The 22448-nt window shown below is 38.7% G+C and overlaps 1 protein-coding gene across 12 annotated transcripts in view; it reads right to left on the bottom strand.

The window, feature by feature from the left end:
• Positions 1-22448, bottom strand: part of PDSS2 (decaprenyl diphosphate synthase subunit 2) — a 250590-nt gene that overhangs the window by 56243 nt on the left and 171899 nt on the right. For all 12 annotated transcript variants that reach the window (XR_012033755.1, XM_072831884.1, XM_072831888.1 and 9 more), the window contains one exon: positions 17440-17514. Coding sequence is in view for 11 of the 12 variants with exons in the window: in XM_072831884.1 (XP_072687985.1) it covers positions 17440-17514 (75 nt within the window). In the remaining variant the exon portion in view is untranslated. The remainder of the gene's footprint in view (positions 1-17439; positions 17515-22448) is intronic.

The following is a 22448-nucleotide window of genomic DNA, read 5'->3' as shown; positions in this document are numbered from 1 at the left end:
TATGTGTAGTTTTTACTGGATTTATTATCTATAAAAGGAAGATACTGTGAATGAATATTACTTTTGATGGGATTTCCTTTTTTCCATAAAGGTAACATACACCAACGTGCCTATCAAATGACTGTCAGACAGAAGCACATTAATTTAAAAAACGCAGGTCCCTTATTCACTGTCACATGACCTTTTTGCTCAAGTAAGGCTGGTTCAAATAACACACACACACACAAACTGAAGACTGCAAGACGATGTTTGCCTGAGATAGTGGCACCGGTGGTTTTGCTCAGATATAATATGCTGTTCTGCTAACTGAATTGTCTGGGGGACAAGTACTTTGAGTTGCTTTTCTAATGAAAGTAATACATTCGTACATAAGTATTCACAGGAGACCAAAGTGTGTTTATAAAGTGGTTTGTCACGATGAAAGGTCTGGTCCATGGCCACAGAACAAAAGCAAATTAACTGATGCAGGAAGATGACAAAGCCCCAACTAGAACTTTGCCAAGTCAAACTTCTACCTTTCACATTATCAGAAAAAGAAGAGTTTGGGTGATTAAGGAACTGGCTATCTGTGGAGTTAAAAGCACTTTAAAGAAAGTAGGCAAATATCCTTCATTTTCATGTTTCCAACCTCTGATCCATACTTGGAGCCACTATCTTTATAAATGCAGCATAAATTTGGGTTTGGTGAGAGACCAGATCTCTCTAAATGTATGCTTTCAGTTGCCGTTTTCAGCTATTTTGGAAGTTAAACGAGAACCTAGCCTTATTTTAAAGTAAATTAAGTTCAGGAAATTTTTAATAAAGACTCTCTAAATTTAGGAATAAAAAGGAAGTAAGGGAGAGCATGAGACCTAGTATTTCCTGGGAACTAGCTATGTGATGGCACTTTTACGTTCGCTATTAAATTAGCTCTCAAAAATCTTAGTTCTCATTTTTCCCATTTAAAAGGTAAGGAGGTTTGGGGTGCCTGGGTGGCTCGGTTGGTTGGGTGGCTGCCCTAGGATCAGGTGATGATCTCAGGGTCCTAGGATAGAGACCCCCTTGCCAAGTCCATCAGGCTCCGTGCTTGGTGGAGAGTCTGCTTCCCTTCTCTTCTCTGCTCCTCCCCATGGCTTGTGCTCTCTCCTTCTCTCCCTCCCTCTCAAATGAAGAAGTAAAAATCTTAAAAAAATAAAATAAAATAAAAGGTAAAGAGTTTTGAAGACTATATTTTGACCCAAATCAGATATTAGTAAGTGGCAGAGCTGGGTTTCAGAGGTATAGCAACTAAATTCTATTTTGCTTAATACAGAATAGAAATATATACAAAATCTTTTGTAGTTGAGAAACTAGGCTGTATTTAAGAGTGAATGACATGTTTTATCTATGTATCAAAAAAGCATTTTCAACCTGTAAATTAAGTCTTTTAATAATATCTACTGAAAAAAATCCAAGAGTCTAGAGCATGAGTAATAAGATCAGAAACAGTAGACATCATAAGCATTTTTTTCTTCCTAGAGAGTAAAAAAAAAAAGTGTAGTATTTTAACAGAATCATCTAACAAGGTAAAATAATTTGCTCTGATTTATAATCCAATCACATGGGAGACAGTAAAGAAGCTTTATATCTATGTAAATCATGGGAGAGAAACTGGTAAGATCTGATACATGCGTATAACTAAATACTGTTTTAAAAAAATGCTTTTTTTTAAAAAAAAAGATTTTATTTATTTATTCATGAGAGACACACAGAGAATGGCAGAGACACAGGCAGAGGAAAAAGCAGGCTCCCTCTGGGGAGCCTGATGTGAGATTCAATCCCAGGACCCCAGGATCACAACGCTCAACCACTGAGCCACCCATGTGTCCCTAAAAAAATGCTTCTATACAATTTAAAGCTATTAAAACTTCACTCACCAATTAGAGAGAAGGGTTACCAGGGAATCCTTGGTTGAGAGCCAGCCAGTTCCTTCCTGGCATCCTCACTAGTTAGTTCTTGCTGAGATGTATGGGAATGACCACGCTGAAAAGGGGTCAGGATGGAGAAAGGCTTTTACAGCACAAATCCTTCAGCAGGTGGTATCTGTAGAGCTAGAGGGCAGCAGATAGTCTTCAGATGGTTTGCACAGTAGGGTATGTAGTAGGGAATACTGAATAATTCTTTGAGATGAACAGATTGGTCAGCATCAAGAGGAAACATGGTCTGCTTTGAAATGCACAGCGTAGGCTGGTGTTTGATATACCACACATCCGTGCAGGAGATGCGGGTAGCTGATTTTTCTGTGAGCTTACTATATGCACCACTATATGTGGATATAAAAATTAGAAGTTCAGCAGAGGAGAAACACAGTAAATAGAAAGCAGTTTGGTATCTGAAAAGAGAGCCATGCTTACAGTACAAAGAAGGGAGCAAGTACTTCTATTAAGGAAGAGTTAAAGGAGGCTTCAATGGGGGGACTGTTGGAACTGAATCTAGTTTTGAATGATGAACCGGAATTAGCCAGGAAGGGAAGGGAGAGGATAACTTTGGGGCATCAGTATTAGTTCCATACTGTTGAAGCATACAGTGGGAGGTAGGTGAAGAAAGAGGAGACTAGTTACGTAAGAGGTCCAGAGGTTTGGATCTTATCATTTAGGTGCTAGGAAACTGTTCTTGGCAGGGGAAAGGATATGATTACACGTGCAATTTAGCTGGGTTGTTCCAGAGACAGTTTAGATGGGAGGGGAAGCAATAGAAAGAGAAGATCCATTAAGGGGTGAAGTATTCTAGTCTAGGTGAGCAGATAGGTGAAGCGGTAGCTAACAGAGACAGAGAGGCAGGAACCAGAGAAGTTGCTCAAAAAGTGAAACAAAATAGCTCCCTGTTGTGGACAGGATGCTGCTCACCCAGGATCCACTTTCCTCCTTTTCCCTCCTTACTAACAAGACCAAATAATTTTGTTCAGGTACTTGCTGCTCTGATGGTAAACCAGACTAATATCACCTTGGACAAATCTGCCATGATGATGGTTCTGGGACCTGAAGCCTCCTACAGCGCAGTCCCCTTTCCTTTCCACATTCTTTCCCTTTATTTAACCACACCCTTAAGTGTGCCCTCAGGGCACAATGCCCTGGATCTGCCCCCACGAGACAGGACTAGGATCCACACCTACTCTTAAATATTCTCCTCCTGGTGGTTCCTTAGTATGGTCTCCCAGCCTCCAGGCTATAAAGATAGGTCCTAAGGGAGGTGGGGGTTGCCTCCTAGCTGCTACCAACACATGCTTCTGTCCCTGAGTCCCCCTAATAAGCCATTTCCCACCAAACTGAACTTGTCTTGCCTTTTTCTTCAGTCTTATAGCTCTTTCAGCTTTTGGGGGTCATTTTGCATGTACCCCATTTCATGGAATACTTGCCAATGATTACTTTAGGAATGGGCACCTGGTTTACTTCTAGCTAAGGAGACAGGAGGGAAGTCTACCAGGAGGCTCCAGGGAGAGATCCAGGGGGAACTAAGCAACTGTTTCTTCTGGATGTTGCTCTGTCTTGGTAAGACACACCCAGGACAACTATAGCCAAACTGCCACCAGCCTGATAATACACAGGACACTAGGAGGCAGGGCAGAGAGACAGAAAACCTTGATATCATGGCGTTGTCAGGTTAACTGTGCCCGATGCCCCAAATTGGCCAGAACCTTCACGTGGGACTTCTAGCCTCCAGAACTGTGAAAAAATAAAATTGTTGTTCAAGCCTTCCAGTCTCTGGTATTTTATTGCGGCAAACCAAGCTGACAAACATAAGCACCTTCTGCATAAATGTTAGGACTTGATCAGTGATATTCTGAAAGCACATTTAGGCTGTCCCTCACAGTGTCTTGCAGCAGAGTCTTCACAACCATCATATTAACATACCACCTTAAAATATGTTGAGAAGATCTATACGGGGATTATCTATTTCTGCATTACAAACCACCCTACACCTTAGTGGCATAAACACGGCAACCATTTGATTATGCTCACAGATTCTGTGGGTCAGGAATTGGAACACAGAGGATGGCTGGTGTCTGTCTGCTACATGATTCCCTGGGGCCTCTCAGGAAGACTCGAAAAGCTGGGCATGATCTATTGGCTAGGGGCTGGAACCACTGAGTGATCAGAGATCCAATCCCCATAAGATAGCTTATTTACCCATACTTCGGTGAGGTCCTTTTGGGACTGAGGATGGAGCGCCTCCTGCGGGCTCATCACATGACTTCTCTCGGAAACGCAGCTGAGTTACTTGAGTTCTCAGAAAGACCAGACAGAGGAAGGGTTTCAAGACAGCAAGCATCCTAAGAGACCTTTTTATGGCTGAGCCTGAGAAGTCATGTAGCGTCACTTCCATACTATTTTATTGGTTGAGGCTCTCACAAGCCCATTGAGATTTAAGGGAAAGAGACATAGATCCTCACTACTTGATAGGAGACAATGGGAGGAAAGTAAAAAAAAAAAAAAAAAAATTGGAATAATAATTGTGGCCTTTTTTTTTTTTAAAACCACCACACTGTACTTCTGAAGAGAGCTCAGGAGAGCACCTGCTTTCTCTGCTCCTTTGCAGTTATGTGCCTGGCTAAGGTGATGATACAGAAGATGGAGCAAGGCAGCCATGGGGGTAAGCTAGGTGAGTGGCAGAGGGTTAAGGATGATGCCTATGTTTCTGACCTGATAATGTGGATAAACACTGGTACCCTTTAGGAAGACAGAGAAGAATGGAGTGGGTTTGGAGGGAAAGATCATATATCAGGTCTTACATATACTGAGTCTGATGTGCCTGTAAAGAGCTCCAAGAAGAAATATTGAATAAGCAGCAAAATATTTAGCACTAGAGCTCAGGAGTGGTCTGGAATGGAGATATAAATTGAGACTCACTGGCATATAGACAACTGGTAATTGAAGGCTTGGGCTTCATTTTCTGAAAGGTCTATTCTTGTCCTGTGATCAGAATGGTATTCTATTAAACAATTTACATGCTTAATAGTCATGTTTTATCTCTCAGGCAAATAAACTGCCTCTTAAGTTGTTTTGCTGTGATAGCTATCAGTGAGTGACCTAGAGTACCTTTAAATGGTGTACAAATTCAATTTAAACACTGAACAAATAAAAACATTCACCAACAGACCCACTCTAAACGTGAGGGTCTACTTAATTGACAGGACCATTATATGTACTAAGCTGTCTCAGTCACCAATAGCTTTTTTGCCTTCTCAGTATGTGTATCAACCTTCACTTTTCACCTCTATATATTTAACTTAATACTCCTACATTTGATTCTAATACGCTTACTTCACAATACATTTGCTATTTCCTTTAAATAAAAACACTGTGTGGATTAAAAAAGATACAGTACTATTGCTTAAATGCGATGGTGAGTACCTTTATTATTCTTATTCTTCTTTAAACTACATGTATCTGTTGCATATACTCTTTTGTATGAATGATACATTTCATAATTTAAAAAAGCATTTTAAACCACTCTCAGGGCAGCCTGGGTGGCTCAGCGGTTTAGCGCCGCCTTCAGCCCAGGGTGTGATCCTGGAGCCCCAGGATCGAGTCCCATATCATGCTCCCTGCACAGAGCCTGGTTCTTCCTCTGCCTGTGTCTGTGCCTCTCTCTCTGTATCTCTTATGAATAAATAAATAAAATCTTTTTTTTTTTTTTAAACCACTCTCAGTAGCCTTTAAGTCGGAATAAATTCAGTATTTTTATTTGCAATGAATGATTTAAGACTGTGCCTACTTTATGAAAAAAGGATGTTAGTAAAATTATAGGTATTTATTATCACCACTACTAGCATCTTCAAAGTCTTGGATATGTGAGTGATATAAGCTTGAACAGATGCCCAGCAAACAATAAAACATGACATGGCATGTTTTATTAGCTCGTTAATACATGCCTTGGGTGCAATGTGAGGGACAGGTTGTGAGTAAATGTACCAGTGAAATATACCCCAGAGTATCTTAATACTTTTATATGGCACTCACTGTTTCACTTTTAAATCTCTTAAAATATGTTTTCTTTTCAATATAGTTTTTACACACACACACACACACACACACACACACACACACACACAATTTTTAATCCCACAGAAAGGAAAATAAACTCTTCCTATTTCTAATCTACAAAAATAAACTTCCAACATGAACTCCCTTCCACTTTGAAAAGGTTAATTAGCTTCTTTGAACTCAAACTCACTGATTCTCTAGTTAACCTTCCTTGCCGACTTTCATCCATTTTTATGGGAAGAGTCTGCAAAGCCCTGGATTTTCCACATTATTTTATGCTTCTGCTTGCATGCTGCACAATGACGTCCCCATAGAAACACTGTATTCCTCTCTGGCTGCCTGAGGATGACTGCTATCATGAATAACATGAAGAAATCCATGACCAACTAACTAGTGGAAAGGAATGGTCATCAATGTCCTTCAACCTAGGAAGGCAACAGTAACTATAACAGAAATTTAGGAAAAACTTACTAAAATGTACAAGACCACATCGGAGGTCATCTTTGCATTTGGATTCAAAGCTCATTTTGGTGGCGGCAAGACAACTGGCTTTAATGACTTATGATTCATGAACCCAAATACAGATTAGTAGGATGTGGCCAGTATGAAAAAGAAAAGATCTCAAGAAAACACTGAAAGGTACACAAGAACAGACTGAAAAAAGTCAGGGAGAACTGCAGAGGCCAAAGAAGTGCTAGGAAAAAGGAGCAGATTCTGCAGTGACTTTGTCTGTGGTGATTGTGCAGATTATTCATAAAGATTAACAAACTAGGAGAGCTTTAACAAATGCACACACACACACACACACACACACACACACACACACAAAACCCCCACTGTAGATGCTTCCTGAACAGCCATGACATGACCTTCCTGAAATTCTAAGGACGAAACCTCTGCTGTCTTTAGCCTGGGGAGGGTTGACAATCCAGTTACTTGGTAGTTTCTAGTCCTGGAAGGCAGGACTTGGGTCCTCAGGCTAGAAGCCTCTAGTCAACTGCTCCAATCAGAACCCTAATGACAGGGTTGGCCTAGATAGACCTCCAGGTCTCCAGAGATCTTTTGACTCTTTTTTTTTTTTTTCAATATTTTATTTATTTATTCATGAGAGACAGAGAGAGAGAGGCAGAGACACAGGCAAAGGGAGAAACAGACTCCTGGCAGGGAGCCCGATGCAGGACTTGATTCCCGACCCCGGATCACACTCTGAGCCAAAGGCAGACACTCAACTGCTGAGCCACTCAGGCGACCCCCTCTGACTCTTTCTGACTCCCAATTCACTACTGGTAAAGCTACACCCAGACTCTGGGGCTTCAAAACAGTAATCATTTGTGTCTGCGGATGAGCTATGTTCAGCTAATCTAGACTGGTGACTCTGCTTCTCACCGTATGTTTCTGGGTTGGCTGGAGAGGCTCTGTTTCAAGTGTTTCTCATTCTTGGGATCCCTGGGTGGCGCAGCGGTTCGGCGCCTGCCTTTGGCCCAGGGCGTGATCCTGGAGACCGGGGATGGAATCCCACATCGGGCTCCCGGTGCATGGAGCCTGCTTCTCCCTCTGCCTGTATCTCTGCCTCTCTCTCTCTCTCTCTGATGACTATCATAAATAAATAAAAATTTAAAAAAAAAAACAAAAAAAAAAACAAAAAAAAAAACAAGTGTTTCTCATTCTTACTGGACCAGAAGTCTAGCCAGAACAGATTTTCTGCATAGTGAGCACAGAAGCCCAAGAGAGCCTCCTATTGGCCAAAGGAAGTCAAATGGCTGGGTGCAGAGTTCAAGAGCATAGAAATACACCCTGCCCACCGTGAGAGAAGACTGCGGTTAAATGACAAAGCACATGGAAACATTTATTATATTTCACAATTTCTTTGGTTCAGAATTCAGTAATGGCTCAGCTGGGTGGTTTTAGCTTGAGGCCTCTCATAAAAGACTAGAAATACTATAATCTGCAGACAAAGACACTGAGACCAACCTGTATAAATACCTACATTTCTAATTATTGTCTATTACTTTTTAAAATATATTTTTGTGCAAAGCAGTAAATTTTATGGGAAAATGCTATTTAGATGGTACTTAGCTCTAAAACAAAAGGCTGTGATACATAAAGAACAGGTTAAAAGATGATGAACATTGACTTAATTACACAAAATACACAGTGAGACAGTAAGAAAGCAGGAGACATAAATTTTCAGTCACTTAATAAGTTGAGAAAGAGAACACCTGTTGAACTCCTTGGCCCTTGACCTACATGTACTTCCACTGCACAGGGAAGGGTACTCAAGATAGGAGAGGTGCACAGAGAGTTCTGGAGATCTACAAAGGGTTTCCCTGAAGTCTTCAGCTGAGTATTACCAATGCATGGGTGCAAGAATACTATCAAAGTGTGAGGAAAGAACCATTCAGAAGGTATTGAGGGAACAATCCCTAGAGCTCATACAGGGCTGGAATTAGTTCCTGTTCCCACTAGTCAGAGTGGAAAGCCTCGTAATTCACAAGGTATCAGCAGAGTACTCAGAAAGGTTTTGCTGTAGAAGTGGGGAAAATTAGACCTAGACTAAATGCTATTCCAGTCCTGCCTAACAAAACTTAAAAGACCTGAAAAGATCAAACGTTTTCCAGTAACTAAACTGTATTCCAGAAGAGCACTCAAGAATATTTATAGAGATACAAAAAGATCTAGAATCCAATGAAATAAAATTCACAGTGTCTGGCACCCACTCAAAAATAACCAAGCATATGGGCAGCCCTGGTGGCTCAGTGGTTTAGCGCTGCCTTTGGCCCAGGGTGGGATCCTGCAGACCCGGGATCGAGTCCCATGTTGGGCTCCCTGAATGGAGCCTGCTTCTCCCTTTGCCTGTGTGTCTGCCCCCCCCCCCTCTCTCTCTCTGTCTCTCATGCATAAATAAATAAAATCTTAAAAAGAAAAAAAGCATGCAAAAAAAAAAAAGTAAGGGGGCTAGGAAAACACAATGCAAAATGAGGAGAAAAATCAGTCAATTGAAATCAACTCAGAAATGACACAGATGATAGAATTAGGAGACAGGGATATTAAAACAGTTTTCATAACTGTAGTCCATATGGTCTAGGAACTAGAAGAAACATTGAGCATGTTAAATAGAAACACAGAAGATATAAATTGGTGAACTTGAATGTACACCAATAGAAATTATCCAAAATGAAATGCAAAGAGAAAAACACTGAAAAAAAATACAGCAACAGTGGGCTCTGTTAAGCAACCTATTACAGAAGTAATTTGAGACCCTGTGAGAAGGAGAGAGGAGGACAGAAAAAGTATTTGGAAGAAATAATGATCAAAAATTTTCCAAATTTGATGAAAACAATAAACTCACAGATCTAAGAGGCTCAATGAACTCTAAGCACAAGAAACATGAAAAATATGACACCAAGGCACATCATAATTCAAATGCTCAAAACCAATGGCTGAGAAAAAAATAGAAACAGTGCAAGAAATTTAGACACATTTTGTACAAAATGTGAACAAAAATAAGCAACAAAAATAAGGATGGCAGCAACTTTCTTTTTGGAAACATATGTAAGAAGACAGTGAAGTAACATAAAAATTTGTCAATCTTGAATTTTATATCCATTGAATATATCTTAAAAACAAGGTCAAAATAAAAGTTTTTTCTTATACAAAAGCTGGAAGAATTAATCACCAGTAAACCTGTACTAGAAGTAATGTTGAAAGAAGTCTATGAAGGAGGAAAATAACACCACATAGAAATTTGGATGATTGAATGACTGACAGAAAGAAATGAAAAGCACTGAAGATATTAACTATGGGGATAATATAAAGACTTAAAAAATTTTAAGACCCTTTAAAATATAATTCAATGTTTAAAGCAAACATAGTAACACTATGTTGTGAGATTTATACTATATACAAACTAAATACATGAAAATAACACAAAGCCTGAGAGGGAAGAAGTAGAAATAACCATTTGTAAGCTTCCCCTATAAGTAAAAGTATACTGTCATTGAAACTAAACTGTGATAAATTAAAGCCATATATTATAAATTCAAGAGTAACTACTAAAAATGCAGCAAAGAGTTGTAGTTAACAAGTAAAAATGGAGGCAAAAGGGCATTATAAAAAAATAATGTAAGGGAAGGCAGAAAAAGAAGAAAATGGAAAAAAGAACAAATGGGATAAATAGCAAACAAATAACAAAATAGCAGAGTTAAACTCAATCGTTTCAATAAACACATCAAGTATAACTGATTTAAACTCACAGATTAAAAGGTAGAGATTGCCAGACTAAATAAAAGAGCAAGATCCAAATAAATGCTACATATACAAAGCCCACTTTAAATATAAAAACAGTACAAGAATGGAAAAAGATATACCTCATTTCAATTAAAAGAAAGCTGAAGTGGTTAAATTAGTATCAGATAAGGGAGAGATCAGAAAAACAAAACAAGACAAAAATCAATATAAAGAATATTACTAGGGCTAAAAAAAGATCATTATAAAAAAGATAATGATAAAGGGATAAAATAATCAAGATAACATAAGGATCCTAAAGGTTAATGTGCCTAAAGCAGAGCTTTGAAATACATGATGGAAAAACTGACAGAACTATGGCCAGGAGAAAGCAAAAAATCAATAATTATAGTCAGAAACTTTAACACCCTTCTCTTAGTAATTGAGAAAACGAGCTGAATGAAAACAATTACAGATATAGAAGACTTTAATGACACTATCAACCAATCTGACTTAATTGATATTTACATAACACTCCATAAAAAATAGCAGAATACATATTCTTTTTAAGTGAACATTTCCCAAGATACATCTTATCTGGGTCATAAAACAATATATTTAAAATATATTTAAAATATATTTAAATATTTGCAATTTACTGTACATCAATAAAGCTGTATCATTAATTTAACAACTATTTTTGAGTAACTACTAATGTGTTAGGCACAGTTCTGGTGTTGGGAATACAATGATAAACAAAATCCCACCTCTCATGGAGCTAATATGCTTGTAGGAGAAACTATAAGAATAATATCAAATAGTTACAACTGTGATTAATAAAATAAAGGGAATTAGGTAGGGTGGCTACTTAGGATTGGGTGGGGGGCTCGTTGATATATGATATGAATATCAAGAAGGGGCCAACTATGTTAAAGTGGAGGAAGATTACCCCTAGCCTTTATTGTTTTGGCTTTCCAATTGTTTTTATATACCTCTAACCCCTATAAATCATCATAATGACAACTGATGAATTAGCTTTCCCAAAGGTTAATTTGATCATGTAATTTATTTAAAAATCTTCAATCCAAAAAAAAAAAAAAAAAATCTTCAATCCCAGGGGATCCTCGGGTGGCTCAGCTGTTTAGTCCCTGCCTTTGTGCCCAAGGCACGATCCTGGAGTCCCGGGATTGAGTCCCGCGTCGGGCTCCCGGCATGGAGCCTGCTTCTTCCTCTGCCTGCGTTTCTGCCTCTCTCTGTCTCTCTGTCTATCATGAATAAATAAAATCTTAAAAAAAAAAAATTCAATCCCTCTCTTACATACTAAATCTGGTTTTAGCTCTATATCTGGCATTAAAAGTCTTCAATCATGTGACAAAAGCTACTTTTCCAGTATTTTTATGATTTTTCTATTCTAACTTGGATGAATCCCTAATCTTAAATATGTCTCCCGACTTTTGATCATGTTTCCTCTGGTGGAATGCCATCCTCCTCCATCAGCAGACATCCTTTCCATCCTTAAATGTCCATCTCATATATTACATTTTCCTTCATGTCTTTCCTGATTTTCCCAACCAGATGTGACTTTTGTTCACATTTTCCTCCTGTTAGTTTTTTTCTTTTTTTTAAAGATTTTATTTATTTATTCATGAGAGACACAGAGAGAGACAGAGACATAGGCAGAGGGAGAAACAGGCTCCATGTAGGGAGCCTGATGTGGGACTCCCAGCACCACGGGATCACACCCTGAGCCAAAGGCAGGTGCTTAACTGCTGAGCCACCCAGGCATCCCCTGTTAGGTTTTTCAATGGACAAAACTCATCTTGCTCATCTTTTTCTTGTATTTTAGAAGGTGGCATTGAGCTTTGCAGGTAGGAGCTAATCTGTAACTTTCTGGTGGACTGAATTATCTTTTTTATATTTTACTTGAAAGCTGCTAAGGGACTAATAATAGAAGATAAGCATAAAGAAATAAAAAAAACAAATAGATGGACAGAAGTTATCTTTCCTATTTCTCTTAATCTACTGACAGCATAATCTACACTTGGAAAAAAACAGAATGGATCTTTGTAATTTTAGTGACTATGTTCAAACCAGTTCTTTTCCAAGAGAACTGGATCCTCTTTAAAACCCTCTCACTTTCTGAGACTGGAGTCAAGCCAGCATTTACAGAACCTCTGAAGACAGGAAAGAGGTTCCCCACTTCAAATGCTGTTCCCCATTTCAACACCAACATGAGAGTTGTAGAGGACTGTGGTTAGATTCTCAAGGAAGGAATAGAAGAGGGTGGGATATAAATAATAAAGAACCAGAGAAAGAGTGTCTAGGGGTCTCTAAGACAACTCCAAGGTTTCCATGCCTTGTTTGGAGGAACTCCTAGAACTCAACCCACAGTCGAACTCATGATTTATTACAGCAAAAGAATACAAAGCAAAACCAGCAAAGGGGAAAAAGCTGCAAGAGATGAAGTCTGCAGGAAATTGGATGCAAGTTTCCCAGAGTCCTCTACCAGTGGAGTCACACAGGATGTGACTGATTCCTCCAAGAATTAACACATACTATAACATATGAAATGCTGTCTACTGGGGAAATTCATTGGAATCTCAGAGCTCAGTTTTTCAGAGGGGTTGGTCACCCCCTATCTAGCATATGCCAAAATTCTAGACTCCCAGAAAGTAGGTATTCAAAATAAACCACACTGTTTGCAGAAACAGTTTGGGTACAGTGAGCTTTACTTATCAGTTAGATAATGGTAGAGACACTCCTAAAATCCAAGTTCCTAGATGGCAGCCATGGGCCAACCTTATAAGCAGGTTTTTCTTTTCTTTTTTAAAAAGGATTTACTTACTTAAGGGGGTAGGGGCGAAGGGAGAGGGAGGGCGAGAATTTCAAACAGGCTTTCCCCTGAGCACAGAGCCTGATGCAGGGCTCCATCCCATGACCCTGAGATCATGACCTGAGCCAAAATCAAGTCAGATACTTACTTGGCTGAGCCATCAGGTACCCTATAAGCTGGCTTTTCTAAGGACAGCAAGCTTTTTCTGCATAGGAATATATTGAAAATATTCTTAATTTTGATTAAAAAACAAATCTCACTTTCAGATTTTTTTTTTTTAGCAAATAGTATGAAATAGAGCAGAGTCATATACATAAAGAGGCTCATCATAATACATAATATTGCTAAAATTCATTACAAAAAAGAAAACAGGGTAAGCATCTAAAAAATTGTGCAATGGTTCCGTAAATTATAGTAGTATGGAGAAATATTAAGTAGCCATTAAAATTAAATTTTGAAGACTTTTAATGACAAATCCTAGGGAACAAACCACGGTAAAAACTTATATAGAATAGTAACTCTAAAATGGGAAAGATACAGAATGCAATCTAGAAGGAAATACACTGAGGAGTAATCATGATTCATTTCTGGGGAATGGTTTATGTAATATAATTTTTATTTTCTTCTTGACCTTTTTCTATGCTTTCAATTTTTATTTAATGAACATGCAGTTACTCTTCTAATTAGAAACAAAGTATAAGATAACTATATTAAAAAGATTATTTTAGATATAAAGGTCTGTGGATTCAAAGCCAATTTTACTAAAACGTAAAATATTTATTGGGTATAGTGAGTAACAGGAATACCACGTACAAAGCAGAACCTTACTGGGGAACTCTTAGAATGGTAAACAACCATTACATTTAATATGCAATTTTTCAGGACGCCTGAGTGGCTGGGATTGAGTATCTGCCTTCTGCTCAGAGTTTGGTCCCAGGGGCTGGGATCAAGTCCTGCATCAAGTCCTGCATCAGGTTCCCCACAGGAAGCCTGCTTCTCCCTCTGCCTGTCTCTCTCTCTGTGTGTCTCTCATGTATGAAATCTTTAAAAAATATATGCAATTTTTCTATTTAATATGCTTTTTTTTTCCAATTAGCTAACTAACAACAACAAAACAGGTAGAGGGAGGGGAGATATTATGAATGCTAAAGAAAGCACATGGCTGATTTTTATTATAAGGGAAAAATGGCTCACAGACTAGCAAACACAAAAATAAAAATGTTGTTTTTCAATGGCTAGTACAAGGGATGAATTTCCGAAATCACTTCGAATGTTTACATGATCACAATTTACCTATTATCTGTCAAGTGTTACCGACAGAAGTCACAAAATTTTCATCGTTTAGAGGAGGATTAGGTAATTACTCTACAAACTTATGGAGAAGGTGATTTTGAATCTGTTCAGTTGTAATTCCCCTCCGTTTGCTTTTAATGCATCTCCCCTGGTCACATAGATACGACTCCACAAAAAGCTATTTTTGTACTACCCAGGTTCTCCATCACTGCATTAAGTAGCCATATAGAAAACAGACTGCTATTGTATTCTCTTCTCCCTAGGGAGATGAAATGGTTTGCAGCTGATTTTAAATCACAAAGCAATTCTTTTGTGTACTGAATTGGCCCAAGGCTACGGAGGTTGTGCCACTCGCTTCCCACATGACCTCCACTTGTGGCTGCTACCCAGTCATGCCAGAACACGAAAACCTTGAAGGCGCTCCATGTGGGGCGGTGCTCTCTGCCTCTGAAGTGATTCCTGGGCCAAGTCAGAAAACCCAAATTCTGAACTGCCATTGCAATGGCAAGCACACTTAAGAGGAGGGGGAAAATAAAGAGTGCCAGGATTTTTCTGGTTAGGAAGGGAAATGTGGTTAACCTAAATTGGACCTAGGGCACAAATGGAGACATCAAGAAGCACCCCCACAGCTTCAGTTCAACTATGCATTTTGCTTCCGTTATAAAAAGAAAAAAAGGAAAAAAAAAAACCAACAAAAACCCAAAACAGCGCTTTATATGGTTTGGCTATATTCAGGAATGTAATTGCTTAAAGAAGGTCTCTAGTGCTTTCAAGGGCTGTGTTTGAGGAGATGGTAGGGAAAGAGGGCAGACGAACAAAGCATCGCTACAGATTCTTTTGAGTAAAACTAGCTAATCAAAGTCAGCAATTAGTGCTTACTAAGTGGCAGTGCACAGATCAACAGTCTTTCAAAGACTTTTGTTGCTTCCTCTTTTCTCTTTCCCAGGAAGAAACAGATTATGTGGGACTTGGACTCAAAAAACCTGGGTTCAGGTCATGTCACTGGGAAACATGCATCCCCAAATAGTTTCCAGACACTGTGCTTTCCTGCTATTTGTCATCCCTGAATTTCAGGCTTTTCCTCTATAAAATGGGCATACCAACCAATGTCCCCCCTTTCATGGTGATTGTATAGAAAGAAAATATTAGCACACTGTAAAGTACTCTCGGAGTGTTTATTATTGTTGTTGCCATTAGGTTGCCTGACACATAGGAAGTACTTAACAAATGTTCACGAAATTATTACCGAATTAGGTTAGTTATGGCGGACAAATGGTAGGAGCGGATAAATCAAGAACCCTAAAACCAGTAATAACACTTTCGCCTAAGGGTAGCCCCAGTGGCGCAGCGGTTTGGCGCCGCCTGCAGCCTGGGGTGTGATCCTGGGGTCCCGGGATCGAGTCCCACATCGGGCTCCCTGCACGGAGCCTGCTTCTCCCTCTGCCTGTGTCTCTGCCTCTTTCTCTCTATGTCTATGAATAAATAAATAAAATCTTAAAAAAAAAACACTTTCGCCTAAAAATTAAAGTACTTAACTGTAAAATATTAATATCTTACATGGAACTAAGTTGAACACCTAGAACTATCCCAGGGGAAAACAATGGCTCAACCACCAGAAGAGGTCACTATAATCATCAAAAATGGTGGGATCTCAGGTACGGCAGAGGATGCTAACGAATTGGGTTTCATTAAGGTAGAGAGGCAGAAAATGAGAAGAGTCTGGAGTTCAAATCTCAACTAATAAGTTGTATGACCGTGGGCAAATTATTTAATCTTTTCTAAACCTCAGTTTTCCCATATATAAAATGGGGAAGCGGTAGTGTCTGCTAGCAGACTTCTGTGAAGATTAAATGAAGAAACATAGATGAGTTGCTTGGCAGTGTTATGTGCTCATCTATCATCATCTTTATCATACTATATATGAGGCAACTTTTTATGAGTGGAGCTACATTAGGAATCCTCCATTTTACCATCTGCTATTAACCCTCAGCTATGGTATAGTGAAGTATGTTAGGTTTTTGAAAAATGCAGCAAAGGGGGGTCCCAATGTGGTCATATATCCTTGCCAGGTCTCCACATACCACTATGCTGCTTAGGCGAAGCTAGATATGCCTACTGGGAACTGTGGTTCCTTGAACCAAATGTTAGCAGACGTTCAAGGTACAATTCCTCATATTTTACTTACCACTCTTTGAACCATCCAGAGTCCCTGGGTTATACTTTCAAATTTTCTATCCAAGTTGCTCATGCCCTATGTTTCATTTCCAGGAAAATTTGTCTTTCTTTTTTCAAATGGAAATGTCAAAAAGCCTAAGATGTGCATACGTGCGTATTTTCTCTAATTTGCAGTGAATCAAATCTTGCTAATACAGATGCTAAGAAAGTTAGAATAATGAAACACTAAGACAGGAATCCTGTATAACAGTATATACCATGTTAAATGATGGTGGTGGTCAATGAGGCAATTGCTTCACATTCAATATCTTACTGAAATGAAGTAACTGCATTTTAAAGAAATAAAACCTAACCCATAAGATGTCCTGTTAAATGAGTCAAAAAACCTTAATTCTAGGTCCATATAATTAATTCAAATGATCCAACTGCACAACCATCCTACTTCTTATCACAGAGAAGTTAATAATTGTAGTAAATTCTGGATCTTGTAAAAGACCTTCCTCCCTCAGGCCCCCAAAAGTGGTCTTCTTCAGATAATGTCCACTCTTCTGGGACATGGAAAGCCCCTTCCTCGGGGGAAAGGCTGGGCCCAGCCACCTCAGCACGAGCTGTTTCTCCAGCCTGCCTGCCTGGTGACGGTGCTACCTGCCAGCCAGCAGCATCCTGGTGTCTACCGGGCTGCGGCAGATTGAACAGACTGTGAATCCAGCCAGAGGATAAGAGGTTGTTTTAATTGGCTAAATCTGCTATGTACTAAGCGTATGGCCATGAATTTGTAGCCAAAACACTAATCTAAAAAAAATGTCATGTACAATTTAAACACAAAACAAGAATGACATTTTCACTCGTCAATTCTAGTTTTGCCATGAGGGTTTTTAACTTAACATTTTATAATGAATACCAAATCCTTACCTTTGCTGAAGTAGAATTTTCATGGTATACTCCTTGGACCAAGTCCATAAGAGCGCTTGCTAAAAGTTCCACAACCTAAAAAACAATAAAAAAGAATCAAGATAAATAATTATAAAATTTTGCCCGCATTTTTACCTCAGAATGCCTCAGAAGGCTTGGTAGCAAGGCAGTATGTGTGTTTGATAGAAAAAATAGGGCTATATACAAAGATCCTGGCAAATGGCATTGCTCACCTGGATATTAGAGCTGTGATCCAGTTTTTTTCAGGCATAATTCAAGAAAAAAAATCTTATAAGCATAGCATTGAACTAATATACATGAAAATCCAGTAATAGCCATTTTGAACATAAGCTTAAATTTTAGATACCTAATGAAATTTTAACTCGATTTATTTTCTGTATGTTTATTTCTGTCAGGTGGATAATTTTTCAATATCTCCATTCCGGGAGTCATTACAATGCTAATTTTCATACTTAATACAGAAAGAAAAGCAAAAGCAAAAGAATGGTTAACCTTTCAAATGTGTTCATTCTGTTGTACTTAAAATGCACTGTGGATATGTTTGGTGTAGGGCCCCTGGGTCAAATGTACCATAAACACTAAAAATTTTTATAGAACTGCAATATTGAAATCATATTCATCAAACCTGTAGTATTTCCAAGACTCAGGCTATTAACAAAAAAAAAAAAAAAAAAGAAAAAGAAAAAGAAGCAAAATCAAAAGCTTTGAACTTGTTCCAGAATGTAAAACAAGCAGAAAACAGTCTCTTTGGAGGTACTGCACAATTTACAGTTGTTTGCATAAAACATCTTAATTCAGGAGAATAAAATAGTGGTATTACTCTAATGTTCAATGCAGCCATTTCAAATGGAATTCCTCAAAGCAGCCCCAACCACTTCTCAAAAAGTCTTAATATCTTGTATATTTAGCTTCCTATATTATGCAGTTCCCGTATCTGATTCCCACTCTCTGCTTCCTAAAATTTAGCTCAGTTCTGATTGAATTAAAGGATTTTGTTTCAGCTTTTATCATTCTTGTAATTGAAGACATTATTAAGCCAAAGGATACAGACCCAAACAAGAAGGTACTTTAATCTCAGGTACCTTACATTTAATAAACATTTTCTTAGAGGCAGATTATATTAATTTGTGGAAAGACTTGCTTTAAAATTTTAATACATGGGCATTTATCTCCAAATTTATATTTACATTCATACTATGTAACACAGACAAGGCTGCTGATATGGAAATTTTGCTGATTAAAGGCATATTTTTTTTTCTAGCTCTGCAGATGGGTTAATTTGTAAGACCTATACAAAGTCTTTTTTTTTTTTTTAATCACATTGCCCTTTAGGTAACCAAATACTTAAGAAATATTGTAGCAATATGAGCTGCAGAGGAACTAGAAGGACAATGATCCTACAGTGTTACCAGATGTGTTGAGTTATTTAAGTGGGGAGAAAAGAAAATGAATGGATTTTTTCCCCCTGAAGGTATCAGATAAGCCCTATTCCCAAATCCAGAAGGATAGAGTATCGCCAATAGGTCTATGAAAGATTGTAACTAAATGCAAAGCATCAGATTGGATTACAGTTTATACAAGCAACATCCCAAGATCCCCCTGATGGCTGGACACGTAATACAGATCAATCACTCACTAAGAAATGTTATGGTTTTGAAACAGTTTGAGCTCTGAGACCAGTACTGGTGAAGCGAAGAGGGATTTCAAAGAGAAAGTCCAACATTCAACGTCAAAATGATGGCATGAACTTTTAACAATGGCTCTGGATAACTAGATTATGCCTTTACTTCCCCAAAAATTTTTTTTAAAATTTTTATTTATTTATGATAGTCACACACACAGAGAGAGAGAGAGGCAGAGACATAGGCAGAGGGAGAAGCAGGGTCCATGCACCGGGAGCCCGACGTGGGATTCGATCCCGGGTCTCCAGGATCGCGCCCCGGGCCAAAGGCAGGCGCTAAACTGCTGCGCCACCCAGGGATCCCTTCCCCGAAATTTCAAACCAGAGAGAAGCAACAGAAACATTTTATTCTCTCACTCTTTTTCTCTTTTATGTAATTAGCAAATATAGGCAGACCTACACTTACAAGTTTATAATTTATAAATGACCCATACTTCCAAATAAGCCACTCACTCAAACAGGATACACCTTCATACTCAGTGATGACCACTGAGGAAAAAACTTTGGACTTCTTTGGGTTAACAAGTCAAGGATGGTAAGAGATTATGAAAAGCAGGAATAGCCTAAGGGAGTTGAGTGTTTCCCAGGCAAGGGTGACTGACTCAGTGTACACATAAGCCTCTTTCCATTGCCTGAAATGTTTCCTTTACTTTTATTTTTTTATTTTTTTTTACTTTTATTTTTTTAAAAAGATTTTATTTATTTGACAGAAAGAGAGAGAGAGAGAGCACAAGCAGGGGGAGCGGGAGAGGGAAAAGCAGACTCCCCATTGAGCAGGGAGCCTGATGATGCGGGGCTGGATCCCAAAACCCTAGGATCATGACCTGAGCTGAGGGCAGAGCTTAACAAACTGAGCCACCCAGGTGCCCCTTTACTTTTAAAATTATACCAAAGATAGATGTGTTTAAGTCTCATCTTCCTTTAAAATTGTTATATTTCTAGAAAGACCACAGGACTAGCAACAACACATACTTTAACAAGGCCATTTAATGATCTGAACCTTTTTTTCCCAATATATGGCTTACCAACACAGGCATTCACCTGTTTAGACATCTCTTATACTTAAATATAAGAAAGCACCTGCGTAATACTTTTCTCCCTTAGATTCTTGTGAAATGACTTGTTCCAGCAGTGCCAAATGGTAGCATGGATAGTGTCTGCCAGGGAATCCAGAAGCCTAATTGCCAGATGTCCAGGGACTAAGAGCCTAAGCCCCCCACTTCTTGGCGCTCTAGACAAGACCCAAGGACTTCTGTTCTTTAGGCCTAGGGAGGATGGGGCGCAAGCGAACACTTTCTACTACAAAAAGAAGACAGACTTAAAAGAGCATCAAGGTTAGCCACTCTTGGAAGGTCAACAAATTAGAGGGCTGTAATGAAAGAAAGTAGAGCATTAAGAGGCAGAGGATCCAGATTCTATTTCAAGGCCTACTACTAATTTCACTGGGAGATCTGGGGCAAACCGATGCATTTCTCAGAGTTTGGGGTTTTCTCAAATATAAAATGAGGGAAGTTGCAAAACACAACTCTTGAGGGTCCCTTCCAAATCTGATTCTGAGCTTCTAGAAATGCAAATCTTAGTATTTATAATTAGGCATGTAAATTTGAAAACTGTTTTTTTTTTTTTTTTGGTAAACTTTGATGAGTTATCTTTGCTCAATTATTTTTATCTGTTTTCTTCACATGGACCTTTCTCTCTGTCTGACCTCTGATGACTTTCTTTGTGAAAGTGTTTGCACCCAGTCCTCCTTGGTTCCAATACCTAGAATCATAATGAAACAATTTCCATTTTCTGAACCAGTTCCATTTTTTAAACGACTGTAACTGGTAGCCCACCCCACCAGCTGACAAAAACGTCGTCTGTGGGGCAATTAAAGGTCAACATTGCTGAGTTCTGGGTCTTGAATGGCTCTAATGCTTGGGAAGAATCATACTACCAGATTCAGAATGATGCCAGGTTTAAGTGCAAACTTGAGTCAAACAAATAATGGCTCTACTTCGTTGCATGGCTTCCTCTCTACTGAGGACACATGCAGAACACATAGAAGAGGATCTGTCACCATTAATGTTACAAAGTTTACTTTAGCTGTCTAGAGAATAATCAAACAGGAGATAAGTTTCTTTATTTCTGCATTTCTGGGAGGTGCAAGAATGGGAGAATTCCTTACCTGCATGTGCCATACAAAAACGCTTTTCTCTCTGATTTGTCCTAAACATGACTGTACAGCAATGCCATATGCTATTCCCCAATCTTCTGAGTAACACCCTAGATTTCAGTGAGCCTGAAGTGGTAACTGCTCAGACTGTCAATGTTATATGGGCTGGCTCCTTGGGCCACCATGTATGAAATAAATTTATTATTATTATTATTATTTTTATTGAGGTATAATTGATGGATTGAATTTTTTAAAATAAGTTTTATTTTTTAATTTTTAAAAGATTTTATTTATTTAATCATGAAAGACACAGACAGAGGGAGAAGCAGGCTCCATGCAGGGAACCTGACGTAGGACTCAATCCCAGATCCCCAGGATCATGCTCTGGGCTGAAGGCGGTGCTAAACTGCTGAGCCACCCAGGATGTCCTGGATTGAATTTCTTAATGGTTAATTTAGAGGACAAATTTCATCAGTCTCAGGGGAATATGTAATTGCTTCATTCTTTATCTTTTGGAAGGTAACTACAACTCAAAGATTCTTCTTAACGGAAATGCAAAAGTGATGCATACACACTCACAAAAGGTGTTGTGGTGATTATGGCCCTAAGCTGTACTAAAATTCTTATCATAAAGAATAGGAATTGGGAAGAGTAGGGGTGGTAAGAGAACAGCAATGACCAAAAAGCATCCTCACACTGCTATATAAAGATACAGTATCTTAAGAACAATAAAAAAGCTAGTTACAGACAGAACAGTACAATAGGAATTTTTAAAACAAAACGAGGTCAATCTATGTGTTTATATATGCTGAGAAAAATGTCTGAAAGGACAACAAAACAGTAATAATGATAATGTGTAAGTGGTAAGCTCTTCCATGATTTTTAATTAAAAAATGTTCTTTTCAACTTTCCTGAACTGCTTAAATTTATAATTGCTACACTTATCATGGCTTAAATTTACAATGTATTACATTTTCTCCCTTTTTTTTATTGTACTGCTTTTCTGATCAGGGAAAACCACCACCTGGGGTACCTGGGTGGCTCAGTTGGTTAGGTGTCTGCCTTCAGCTCAGGTCACAATCTCAGGGTCCTGGGATTGAGCTCCACATCAGGCTCTCTGCTCAGTGGGGGGCCTGCTTCTCCCTCTCCTTG

Source organism: Canis lupus, chromosome 7 (genome assembly GCF_048164855.1).
Source record: "Canis lupus baileyi chromosome 7, mCanLup2.hap1, whole genome shotgun sequence".
In the NCBI taxonomy this organism is placed as follows: Eukaryota; Metazoa; Chordata; class Mammalia; order Carnivora; family Canidae; genus Canis; species Canis lupus.
The sequence above is the reverse complement of the archived record's forward strand: the minus strand, read 5'-3'. Positions and strand labels throughout refer to the sequence as shown.